At 39.0% G+C, this 13,606-nt stretch overlaps 2 protein-coding genes across 3 annotated transcripts in view; both read left to right on the top strand.

Moving 5' to 3' along the window:
- mgll (monoglyceride lipase) overlaps positions 1-10,104 on the top strand; it is a 35,862-nt gene extending 25,758 nt beyond the window's left edge. For both annotated transcript variants that reach the window (XM_072366176.1, XM_072366175.1), the window contains 2 exons: positions 3,200-3,415; positions 4,156-10,104. In XM_072366176.1, coding sequence (XP_072222277.1) covers positions 3,200-3,415; positions 4,156-4,287 — 348 coding nt within the window. In that variant the 3' untranslated portion in view covers positions 4,288-10,104. The remainder of the gene's footprint in view (positions 1-3,199; positions 3,416-4,155) is intronic.
- A 2,714-nt stretch (positions 10,105-12,818) lies between these two features.
- Positions 12,819-13,606, top strand: part of prkar2aa (protein kinase, cAMP-dependent, regulatory, type II, alpha A) — a 43,611-nt gene continuing 42,823 nt past the window's right edge. Inside the window, exon 1 of the mRNA XM_072366247.1 lies at positions 12,819-13,489. The gene's annotated coding sequence lies outside the window, so the exon portion shown is untranslated. The remainder of the gene's footprint in view (positions 13,490-13,606) is intronic.

Here is a 13,606-nt window from a genome sequence, read left to right as displayed (position 1 = left end):
TGACTCGGTTTGTGTTCTGTATTGTTGTCTCTGATTGATATTTCAGGTACGGATGTTGTTGAAAATAGACTTTACAATGTCTCAAGGGGAAGATGTTTATCCTTATGTGTACATGCGTGTGAAGTCGTGGTATTTTGGACAATCCCAGGATGAAGACCACCCCATAAAAAGTGCTCAGATGTTTTTTTGCTCCAAAAGGTAGATTATATTGTATCATTTGTAACCATAAACAAGGTGAATTCACTTCACAAACCCACATCTATTTTATAAACCTTTGGATTAGCCACAAGAGAGACAACAACAGACATGCTGTCACATGCCTCAATTCGCATGTATTTCTGCCTGAACTTGATCTGTGTGGGTGTGTGTACATAGACCCACATCCTGCTTCCTACTGAAGGAGGGAAGTTGTATTCCCCTTGGTACAACAGATAAGACTGACATGTGACAAAAGTTCTAGACAGGATTTGGTGAAAGTAAAACAAAATGTACAGGTTTGTTCTTCTAATGCGGTCCTGAAAAACCAGTTCTCTGTTGTTTTGTTCACTGTGAGGAATCACAGTAAGAATTTCCCCTTAAAATATCACAAATGTCCAGCGCCTTCGAAATTAGAAAAAGTTTAGAGAAGTGTCTAAAAAAACAGCAAAAATTTGTGTTGCAGAATTTAGTTTTGGTGCCCTTTCTTGAGCCGGGATTGAACATCAGCTTAAGAGTCATCTCTGAAAGCTGATTGGACAAAACGCATTTCCTTGAGGACTTATCTTTATTCGATTTTCATTACTTTTTTCAGAATGACCAGCAGCACACTAATCAAAGGGAGTTGAATCTAACTAATGAGACCTTAAAGAAAAAATTGCTTAATTATTCATTTTAAACGGAAGTTTAGTGGAGTCAGAGATGTTCTGGCTTGGAGCTATTGCTTAGCGGCCTCACTGAAATCTCATTTTAAGTTTTTTTTTGTTTGTTTTAAATAAAGAAGGCTCACAACAAACAAAATATGGTTTAACTTTATATTGTTTGACAATATATGTATGAAGGGAACTTTAATGATGCTTTATTACACATAAAGCATCATTAATAATAAACTGCACGGCATCATCCGAACAACACATCTTACCAAGTTTGCATATGTTTTCACTCTTTTTACTTAGACAGGCAGAACATTAAAGGAAAAAACATAAACCATTTATCCTGACAGTAAGGGGCTCCACCAGCTCTGTTATGCAGTCTGTGGCAGTTATCTGGCATGTTTAAGAACCACTTACAAGGCAGAGTCGCCGTAAATCAATATAAAGTTTTCCAAACTTCTTTATTCCTAACAGTTGTCTCTGTAGAAGTAGAATGCTATTCTTCTTTAGCATCAGACAGTCTGGTCTGTTTTACATTACATGCATCTGAAGGAAGAGGGAAAATGCTTGTCAATGTCATTGTTGCGGAATACACACAGCAATCTTGAAACGATGTATATTTTGTGTGCAAAGGAAAAGAAAAGGAAAAAACTCCTGCTGGTCACTTCCTACAGCTGATGCTGATGAAACTTTTCTGTCCTGATGGAAGTCGTGTACTCCAGGATGAGCAAGGGGCCAATACTTTGATGACTATGAAATGGAAGTTTTTCACCTTTAAGACCGTGTCTCGCTGACTCCTGCGCTGTTGAACAGGTCATGTTGTGTCACAGCTCATCGTACAGACACTCTGTACTCTGATATTTAAAGGAAGCAGTTTCTGCTGAAGGGGGCCTCAGCTGCATTTACACAGAAACTGAAACTGTTACAGTTCAGTGGTAAAGAGATGAGGACCCAAATGCAGAGCAGCAGACAGGAGGCAGGAGGACTTATCTTGGAATTTAATAAGGAAACCAAAAACGCGGCGGAAGTAAACTTTGAAAACAAAACTGAATACAAAATGTTGTAAACAGAGACAGACAGATGTCACAATGAAACAGAGTTACAAGAGAGAACCGTGAAGAAAGTAACGGCGAGAATCTGACACTGACTGTGACAAAACAAGAAGCATAAATACTGCGGAGGAACTGATAAATGAGTGATAGCAGCTGTGACAGACGGAATTCAGGTGAATGTAGAACTGAAGGCCAAATAAGGAGAATTGAGGACAACTACTGGTGAGAAAGTGGAATTAGAGGCTGAACTAAGGCAAAACAAGACTAGCAGAAAATACAAATAAACACTAGACTAATACGGGCAGAAATAAAACCTGATTTAAACCAATACCTCAAGGACACCAACCACGAAAACCAAGACACAAAAAAAGAATAAAAACTAAGAAAAAACCACAAAGGGAAAAGACACGGGTTGTTGTTTGACTTGCAGTCTGTGAGACTATGTATGTTTCATGTTTCATGTCAGAGGAACCCGGTGGGTCCACTGCAAATCAGCTCTAATTTAAACTAAAGTAAACGCGTTTTTTCCTGTCCTACTTTTCAAGTGTCAATAGTCCTTTATATTTAAGTTACCCGCTCATTTTTTATTGCAGCTTTACATAAAGCCCACTTATCTTCTTGAAAATCTCTGGCACTCCAACTGTCATGGTTTTCCCAGAAGTCCTCTCATTTTCTATAGCCACATTTCCTCCCATAGAACCACATCTTCCTTTGACTTCACCCCATATTTGGAGAAAGCTACTGAACCTGGTTCCTTTTAAAAATAGAAACTTAATTTAAAGATTAAGACTAATACTCTTTAAACGTCATGGCCAACAGCAGAGGATGTTGCTGTGGTTCCTTCTGTGGGTGTTTAGATGGTTTGGAGAGTTGCATCACGATGAATGTATTAAAGGATGGCGTTTACACAGCTGGTTGGGTTGATCTGTGTTGAGAAAAGGGTTCAAATCTGGTGATCATGGCTTGCAAAATGGATCAACGTTGAAAGAAGGGAATTGATAAAAACAAATCTGGCAAAACTTTACACAAAACAGAAAACAGGACAATAAAAGAACCGAACACAGAAAGCAGTTTAAAAAACACAACATTACAGAAAACAGCAATAAAACTGAAAACATGACAAAATATGGTGTCTGAGTTGTTAAAATCTGTCTTCTAAAATGTGTTTTGTTCTTTAAAGAATGTAGCGCTTTGTGCCTTGGTGTTTGTTTTGAGAAATGAGTCTTCCCAGTGTTAAAGGGCAGGGATGTCACAAGCTTCTCTTCTTATAGCGTTTTTTGTGTCTGTGTGTCCTGTCAGGTGGAGGCGTATGATACCGATGAGCTGAACTACCACGGCAGGTTACGAGTGTCCTTTGGCATGCAGCTGATGGGGGCGGCTGCTCGTATTGAGAGGGAGATCCCATCCATCAGCTGGCCCTTCCTCCTCCTTCACGGCGACGAAGATAAGCTCTGCGACATCAGAGGCTCCAAAATGATGTATGAGAACACTGCAAGTTCAGACAAGAAAATTCAGGTCTGTATGGTTTGTTTACAGCAGCTTACAACTGACTAAAGCTGGCTATCTTTTAAGATTTAGCTTCGCCTTTCATCTCCTTTTTACATTTTTTATCGAATGATGTTCTTTCTTTTTTTTGTCAGCTTATTTAAATGAAACCTGACACAAACATGTACTGAGTGGCCTAAGTGAAAAAGGCACCACATAAAAAAGGAGAAAATGTTGCTTATCACATTTCTCTCCTCTGACATCTGACAAAGAACTTTTGCGTCCCTTGTCTGGGAAGTTGTTACAGCTGAAGGTCAAAGCAGCTGACGCACAAACCATAACTTTCTGTTGGAGCAACATACTTTTATCTCTGCTCCCTGCAACATATTTTAATATGTGATTATGTGAAAAAGAGATTACTGAGGTGTAAGATACTGATCAATAGACTGACGTTTGTCCACAGACTCTTTGTCATCTGCAACATGTGTGTTTGTGAAAGGGGAAGTTCACACACCATGTTATCACAGGGTTTATCACATGAGGGTTAAAAGCAGGAGACAAAAACTTGAGAAGCGAGATAAGTGAACTGAGACGAGTGTTATGGATGTTTTTTTCTCCCACAGCACCTTGAGACAAACCATAAATAATCAAATGGTGTTCATGAGGCTCAAACTCTGCTTTATCATGAGTTTATTGACAGAATCGTTTCACAAAATGACTTCAGTTTGCTTTGTTGCATGCATGTCATCACTCTGACTCCTAAATTTCAGGTCTATGAGGGAGCCTACCATGCTCTTCACCACGACCTGCCTGAGGTGGCTGAGTCCGTGCTGAAGGACGTGACTGGCTGGATCACAGAGCGACTTCCCGCCTCAACGGCGCCACAACAGAAAAGCCCATAGATTTGTAATTTGCACAACTCAGTCAGTGCTCCAAGGAAACTACCACCTTTGTCCCAACAGGCCTGCTCGCTCTCCTGTGGCCTGTCTGGCATGACAACACTACTGCGCTCTCCTGTCTGGGAGATACTTCAGGCTTATAAATGGACATTATACTCCCTAATGAAAGGTTTACTAACTCCAGCCTTTGGGCATCTACTATACATACAAAAGACTCTCCCCCATCTCCCTCTTTTGTGTACCTTAAAATCAGACCTCTAAATTGAATTGGGTGACGATGTCAGCAACTTTTTTATTTTCATTAACAAAACTCAGCAGCAGTGATTAGATTCCTAATGAAACCATCAGGAATGTGCCTCATTGTTCCAACCAGCAGGCTTTTTACTTCATTATCTCCTTGGGGCTGCTTGCTTGTGCAGCTCAAGATTAGCTTAAATTACAATATGCTAGGCTTCTAAGTGCAATAATGAAGTTTCCATCTCCTCATTTATACAACAGGCCAGATCTTTTAAGTACTAACAACAAAAGGTGACACAGTAGATCACCAATGTACAAAGCAGCATCTTCTTTTTGCTCGGCCACCATTCACAAACAGCTACAAGACACATTTTAAGCTGCTGTCAGATCAGTGCTGGGCTGGTTGGCTCAAGATAAGCCGTCATCTCAGACTAACAGTGGTTTATTCCTCCTATGGTCCCATGTAAACCCATCTCTTTTGGCTGTCCAGACACCTCCCTGCTTGCACAGTTTTACAAATCACCTTCTTTTTTCATACGGATGGAAACTTCTACCATTAGCACTCTATGTATTGATAACAACTCAAGTGTTCTCCTGACTTCCTCCATGTCTTTTGTTTGGTCTGAGGACAGATGGTTGACATGAAGACAGATGGTTGGCACTGCTACATTATATGAAGATTAGTGAATTCCATTTAAAGCCAGACAAATATATAGTTTTTCAAGTCTAGACCTAGATTAAATGGATATTCATTAGGGATTTTTAAAAAGAATATAAGTGGATGTTTAAAAGTATATTTTATACAAAGAGAGATTTGTCCGTTTTTGAGACAAATTAGTGCTTTTCAAGCATTTCCATTTATTGATTGAGTGAACATTAATTTTTTTGTACTTGACTTATCTGTGAGGCAAATGAACCAGGTGAAGCTGTTGTCACCCTTCCTGTGGGTGTGAATTATACTGAGGTCAAAAAGTCAAATGCACTCTCCTTCTGTGGCCTCTGGCCTTTAAGGCTATGGTTGGTTTAACTGCTAGAGTCTTTTGGATCCATATCTTTATTAAGGTCATAATGTCAACTATGGAGGAGGAAATATCACACTGCAGACAAAAGTGTAGATAGTGTTTAGGAACAATTAAATTATCTTTAGGAAAGCAGGATGTTCTGTAAAGTACTTCTGATACACACTGATACTCAAAATGTATCCCATTTCAGTTAAAAGACACTTTGTATTTCTCTGTCTCAGTGTGTTTTCCCCTGTGGACTTCAGAAGACTTCAGAGAATCAGTAATACCCTCCATTTAGGTGATAAATAGTTAATAACAATATTGAAATATTGACTTTTATGCCAGACAGATACAATTGCAGGAGTAGTCAAAGTAGTGGTCTCATCCCTGTGAGTTTCTACCTTCACTTATAGCAGTTTGTCATACTTAAAGTCAACCTTGGCTTCAAGTAGGATAGCAATAATAGCACAACGGCTTCTTCTTTGTGGTAGCTCATTAATTAAAAAGCAAGACAAAAATGCACTGAGCTCATCATTATGAGTTGTCATATAGACTGTAATTAGCAGCTGCTGCTTCTTGTTTTTTCCTCAGATTTTTGAAGCATGTGAAAGTTTCAGGGGTCAAGACTTTTAAAGTTGCACCAAATACTTTAGGGAGGCAAATGTTTTGATGTATGACGTTTTACTTCTTTTTTTTTTTTTTAATCACCCAGGGTTCAAAGAGAGTCATTCAGAGAGTGTAGAGGGGCACGTTGTGGTATCCATGGCGACCGGTAGTCACGTGTAACCACGGCAGCAGTCCAGCAGCGAGTTTTCTTTTCTTCCCTTTTCTAGATTTTACATGCGTGATCACCAAGGTGATCCGAACAAGACTGAATGAATGACAACGATTTGTGGATTCTGACCGCCTAAAAATTCTGTCTCCCCACCGTCTCTTCTTACTGCTTCTGGTGTTTTTTTTGCTCCTTCTGTCCATCACATACGCTGTTGTTCTGCTACAGATTCATACATCAAGTACAGAAATTCACCACTTAAGCTGATCTAATCATTGAATGTCGTATATTACTCTCTGTGCAAGAGGGTGACCTAAATATGCCCACTTCTAAGTTCTGATCTATTCAGTTGTTTTTACTTTTTAAAATCAAAGATGTTTGGATTGCTAATTTTTTTTAAATTGTTTAGCAATATTAGATTGATTTATTGTGATCAGCATTACTGACACACTATTATTTAAACTGAATAAAATAAATGAAATACAGAACGAATAAACAAAGAAAACAGAAGGTATTTATTTTAACGGACTTGGCGGAATATTTAGCAAGAAAAATATCAGATCACATTACCACGGCTGCAGGGTTATAGATTGAAACGTAATGTATTCATGATTCCCAGAGGGAGTCGGATCCTTAACCCCTACCAGAACTACAAGCACTTCAAACACAATCTATTTTTGATTAGGCTGCAGCAGACACAGCACACACAATAGCTCCCCAGTCCCAGTTGTATTCAAACTCTTAATGGCACCCCTGCTGCACTACATCAGCACAATGGTTGGCAGCTGGCAGTGTAATTTCAGAAGCTCTACCTGTCAGACTACGTGAGTGCATATTACTGCTATCGTTAGCTTTGGGGGTGGAGAGAGATGGGAAAGCAGTGAGAGGATAAGAGAGAAAATGAGAGGAGGGAAACTGACAGTAACCATGGCAGCTTCTTTTTCTTTTTTTCTTTCTCTCTGTGAAATCACCCAGTAAATAAAATGTGTACTCATTAATTCTATGGGAAGTATGACAGATTTGTATGTGCTTTCAAGGCTTGTTGTCCATTTGCTGCTCTGAGGATTCCCTTTTGTGTGAGCGCTGAGATAAGAGAGCAAATAACTAGCATCACCAGCTCACAGTGAATAAAGAGCTGCGTGCGCTGAATCTAAAGCTGCCTGCTTTGCTATTCGAACTGAAAACACTGTTTCCATCTCAGTTAAGAAGGATTACTTTAGATTTCTTGCCTTTGTTTATTTTCCACCCTTCATTCCATGTCTTGCTTAAAGAGTGGTGGAAGAAAGTGAGTGAAATGAAGAAGAAATTCACCACTTCTCCATGAGATTTAATTCCTATTAACTTGATGTGCAATCTCTGATACAGTCCTCACATCTTTTAAAGCCATTTCCATTCCAATATTCCATTGCACTTCCATGTACTGTGTGCAGATTTTCTATATTCAGAAAAAGCCATGGACAAAGGATCAGTTAATAACTGATAATCCAGTCGACTGTTGAGATCCTTCTTAGTTAGGACAGACATTCTATATTAAGTAAGGGAGAGAAAATAACGAGGACAGCAAACAGCTGAATCTTAATTGGGCTGCAGCTTTTGTAACAAAGCCAAATTCAGCTGGCCCACTGGTTCGTCAATAGGGCCTTTGTTTATTTTTTTTTATTCTTGACTTTATGACTGTTTCTAAGAAAAGAACTGTTATGTATGATGGAGGACTAAGGGCCACAGGCCAGTCTTCCTATAGTTATATGGAAAGACTCAGTGCAGTGTTTGCATGAATCCAGTCTGGAGTCAGTGCTCAAGCTGTCAGCAAGAATTGTGTAGGTCTTCTCAAAAAAGTTGTAAATGCAGTAAAGAAATAAAGGAATAGAGCTCATCATTGTATCTGCAAAATGCAGACGATCAAAACTGTTAGCTAATGTGATTTATTTCTTGTAACCAGTTGTTAAACACTGTACAACAGTATTTCTAACCTTTGTTGGAAATAGAAATGCCTTTTATTTATCTTGTTTATAGTATTTCTATAAAATGATTTACGTATTGACACATATATTGATTACACACCATGACAAGGCACTTTTACACCATAACCCTTCAGTTATGCGGTTTGCTCAGCTGTGTTACGCTGTGTAACACTCTCAGACCTGGAAACAAGCTCAAGGCTGTTTCGATGGTCAGCAATCCTGAAAATGGAAGACAATGTCAAAAAATGTTACTGCTATATGTTTGAGACGACACACTGTCGCGAAAACCTTTTTCTTGTAGAAGGCTTTCAGCGAACTTGAGATCAGATTTTTTTAAACAGGATCTTAACAACTATATGATGTTAATTAATTTAGTATTTTAAATAAAGTTTTCAAATTAAAAGGGCATGTTTGAGTAATTTTATGTAACTCCATCTCTTCATAAAACACTGTTACATAAGAAGTCAAAGAATATTAGGTGAAAATGTTTTTGTGGTCTACATAGCAGGTATTAGGGTTTCTGGTGACTAATATGAAGAATTCCATACAGTTCGAGAGTCATTTGTGACTATATGTACTGTATAATTGATGTGTGTTTTGGTGTTGTTTGTGCCTTATTACTCTGATGAATGTGTATCTTGTCATTTTTGCATGAATCCATAAGTGTAAATGTGTTTTTTTTCACAGACACTAAGAAGACCTGCGTAAAACACATCTGTTTTTCGTTCACTCTGACTGTCTGTCGTCACTTTTGTTTCTACATCTGGCTCAGTAATCTTGTCAGTTTGCTTGTATTCCTCCTATTGTCTCATTCAGTTCATGTCCGTTTGTCTGAATTTGTGTCCAAACAGCCAAACAGGAGTATGAGCAGAAATTGGTCATTAAGTCCAGAGAAAAAAATACTTGACACTAAAGACAAGGCTTTCTGGCGACTATATAATCAAGCAGGAAAAAGCTGGAAATCCAGTCCATGACGTAGAACCAATACAAAAATGTGAAATGCAACCAGATGAGAATCTTTTGAGTCCATCATGATTGTTGTATGTATTTAATTTGTTTTGTTATTTCAGACTGAAATTGATGACTGAGACAGTCACTTCTTTGTGTGTCTTATGTAGAACTGAAAATAAACTTTCAAAAGATTCACTTCACACCTCTGTTATGACTTGTAATGTGCAGTTTTATGCACATTTGCCAGGAAACACAGTATTCTGAGTCTGATCTAAAATGGAAGTATTTCAAATGTAATTCAAACAGCTACAGCAGAAAACTCAGCAGGGAGATCTAACACTTACATGGATTAGGAGTTCATTTTTCAAACACATGGAGAAAGCGCACTGCTCGGTGTCACATTTATTTTATTTTAAGTGATGAGGGGAATATCAAAATAAAGCAAGCCCCAAAACTCCATCAGATCACTCAAATGGGCAATGCATTGTGACCTACTAAAAGGTTTATTTTGCATCTTCAAATTCTTGAGTCTTCCTTGTAAAGTTCTGTGTTTTGTGTGGTAACAGGTTACTAAGTACTGAATGACACTTTCTGTGACTAATCCAGTACTGATGTTGATGTATTACCTGACAAACATGACGCTTTGTTTGCTACACCACTAAAGGCAGTTTTCTCCAAATCCTACTTCAACTTGAATTCAGGTATTAGTCTTTTACTTTTCACTGATGCATTGTTGTTACTTCGAAAGTTACTTCAAGAAGGACAAAATATTTTAAAAGATGTGTATGATGTGTAATAAAGATATCACCTCTGAATTTCAAACTACTTATTACTAGACTGTTCTTAAGGTCCATACTCTTTAAGAATAAACTACATGACTGTTTAACTGTCTAAACTGAGTTGACTGGCTTCTTTATCAGATTCTCTCCCCCGTGTAAGGGGGAATTTGTTCTTATATTTATTTTTTAATACATATCTTTAAAAAGCTTTTAAATACTTCACCAATAACGAAAGACCGTCATATTTGAGCAATTCTAGTTTGGAGGAACTTTAGCCTCTGTGTGGTTAAAAACAAAGATTCTGGGCCGCATCTGACCAACTGTGTTTTCTACTTAATCTCAAATATTCAAGCATATAACTACCATTACACAACACCAGATTGACTGCAAAAAAAAGCATTCATGCGGTCATTTAATGTTACACCTACAAGCAAACTTATTGGGATCCGTCATTGGATGCAGGCCACTGGTCACCATGGGTGAAATAAAGCTTTGAAAAGAAAATTTCACGCCTTAGCAGGTACAGTACAGTGAAGTGTTACAACGGAGAGTGGGCGTCTTGGCTTGGTGGACCTTGTTTCTGGTGGTGTTTCAGAGGCAAAACAGAAGACTATTGCAGGATATCCCCTGAAAGGATTGAACCATCCAAGCAGTTGGGCTGGTTGCAAGAGAAGATAAAAAGCATCTGTTTGGCACTAGGTGGCAGCATTGAATCACAAAATTCATAGGAGAAAGGCTTGAGTTGTGTTTCCAGAATGAACACAGAGATGCAGGGCATGAATGAACCAAGTATTTCTATTTATTTTCAATGAGCTATAGTTGACTTAATTTTTTTCTAATATATCCTGCCCTGACTTATGTCTTGTCCAAATACTGAGATCATAGTGGAACAAATGTCTATCTAAACCTCTGCCGCTGCCAACATGTTTTGAGGTATTATTTTGATTATGAGTTAAAAACTCATGTTTCACTGTTATAACAATTAATTTGGTTTTTCTCTATAACTCTAATTTATCACGATACATTTATGTTCACTGTTTCCTCTCTTTTATCCTGCTGAACTCATAACAATGAAAGAGAAGATGTTTTAGAGGACAGAGATATCTCAGAGAGACAAGTACTAACACACTCTAAATTACCGTTATCACACTCTCTCCAGTTTTCTTTTTTCCTTTTTGTCCCATTTTCTTCCTCCTCCTCCTTTCACCATGAGAAAATAGGCTAGCAGCTCTCTTAGAGACATTTTCAGAGTTGAGTGGAACTACATTACCGGCAGTTCCCAAAGGGTGACACTTCTAGGAAAGCCGAGACCCAAATCCACCCTCAACATGTGAATATTAATCTGTTTCTGTCAGTTAAGGATGCACCGCCACTTGTTCTTGTTCCTGTCAGTCTGGAGGGAAATCCTTCTGCAGAAAAATGCTCCTGGATGGGCAATACTCAGATAAATCATATATAAAGATGGCTATTCATGACAACTAGTTTCACAAGTTAATTGATTTCTGCAGTGTAATAAACCTTCATCAATGAACCTGCCAGAATGAGGAATGTCACACTGATGATGTGGTTTATTTTGAGCAGTCTCTCTAGGCTCGTAACATCTCATGATAACTCTAATGTCTCTGTTAGTATGATCCTTTGATGAATCAAAATGACCGCCCCAGTTTGGATTTGGTCTAAATTTATGTGCAAATCTTTTCTGCCGAAAATCATCTCTCCTTATGTATTTAGGTTTTTTATTTTTTTTTTTTTTTGTCAAGTGTGGTGTCCCAGCAGGGGGAGCCAGGATGTCTATTTTTTTCTCAGTATTTGTTAAAAACAAACAGACCTAAGCCAATCAGAAACCGGTTCAAGGAATCAAATCAGGGCTCCCTGTGACCATAGCAACAGCTTTACCTTAGTGACAGTCAGAAGGTGAGAGATAGAAATGGAAGAGGAGATAATATACATGCTGTGGTGGTTATTAGCAAACTTCTCACAATAGTTACCTTTAGAGTGAACCTCAGTGAACCTACTCCACTTTCGTTCGTAAACTAGAGCTTGAAGATGGAGAGGAAACTAGATCCATCAGTGGCGCTGCAGTGAAGGTGTGTAGGACAACTCAGAGAAAACTGGATTTAATAGGCACATGAAATGTTGACATATGTGTTGATGTAGATGACAGCAGCGAATAATATTAACTGACCTGTAAAGGACCTTGGAGGCCTTGAGGGAATGAGGGGATTATGTCTGGCATGTCCAGAAAGGAAATGAGAAAGTGATGAGGGTGAGAGGTGATATGGTCTTGAACCTAACTGAGATGTTTTAGGCTTTATAAGAAGGGCACACTGTTGCAGACCTCCAGCTACAGGATGCCTGATAGATGTGTTTCTCCTTTGTTTGATTGCTCAAACCTCATTTAATTTAAAACTGTGATGAAAAAAGGTGGATTACAGGGATTGAGTCTAATAAAGAGAAAACTTTTCTTTTTTCTTTTTTTTTTTACATTTATTACTCAAGACTGTTTTCTTTCGCCAAACCATTGAATTATTTCAAGGAGACGTTCAACAAACTGCAGCAAAAAAAATATATACATGTATTTAAATATCGATTTTTTTTTTCCCAAATCGAAGCCTGAACTTTTTCAATCTTTATTAAGTTGTCAAGGCCACCTTTGTGGGTGTGCCCGTTCTCAGAGTGTACAAATGTAGTTCTACCTTTAATATCGCCTCTATTTACACAGTTGTATCCGATTGGCTGTATTATTGTTCTGTTTTATGTTGATAGGTCAGCATATCTGTCAATCTAAGTCAAACGCTTTCCGCTCAGTCAGTAGCCCCGCCTCCTCACGCTTTCTGAAACCACTGGTTCATTCGTGCGTAAGTAACTGTGGATTACCTCGCCGGGAGAGAGCAAGCTTATTTTCAGTTAATTTGGCAGGATTGTATGCTATTAGCCGTCCTGCTGCTAGATTAACGTACTGTAAAGGATTTTTTCGACGGTACTTCTGTTTGCAGTTAACCGTGGTGCGGCACAACCGTGTAGACCCCGAGCTAACGGTAAGCTTTGCCACCTGGTTGCAGCAGCTGACTTGTGTCTTGAGAAGAACAGAGTTGCCGGGCAGTTTCCGAAAGAAAACTAGCAGATAGCAAGTCTGTCACTTAGCCTGTCACCTAGCCATCTCCCTCCCTACTGCCATAGTAAGTCCCACCCTCACCAAGTGCGTGGACGTTGGGCTGCAGCGGGGAAGTCGAGTATATTTTCTCCCTCTGAACTTATCCAGCATCCTTGCACACCTGGCTGGCTAAGGAAAAATAACCCCCCTCCCCCGTCAGTTGGCGAAGTAAGGCGACGCTAACGTAAAATTGCCGGCTTTACGTTCGACAAGTGTCTTCTGTGGAGGGATACGATCGCTACACTGGCAAAGAGACTGGCTAAAAAGAAGAGGCGAAATAAGAGTGAGCAAGGAAGACGCGGAGAAGGAGGTGACTGGCTAGTTTGTCCGGGGAGACAGAATCGCACGTAAGTGACTCATAGTTGGTGTCGTGAAAGTAGCTTGTTAAACGGCTTACCAGTCCCGTACAAGTGCTTGCACTGCAACATTTATCCTGACAGCTTCTGCTCTGTGGCTTAGCACCT

This window comes from Leuresthes tenuis, unplaced genomic scaffold (genome assembly GCF_036924035.1).
Source record: "Leuresthes tenuis unplaced genomic scaffold, fLeuTen1.0.hap1 SCAF_16, whole genome shotgun sequence".
Taxonomy (NCBI): domain Eukaryota; kingdom Metazoa; phylum Chordata; class Actinopteri; order Atheriniformes; family Atherinopsidae; genus Leuresthes; species Leuresthes tenuis.
The sequence above is the reverse complement of the archived record's forward strand: the minus strand, read 5'-3'. Positions and strand labels throughout refer to the sequence as shown.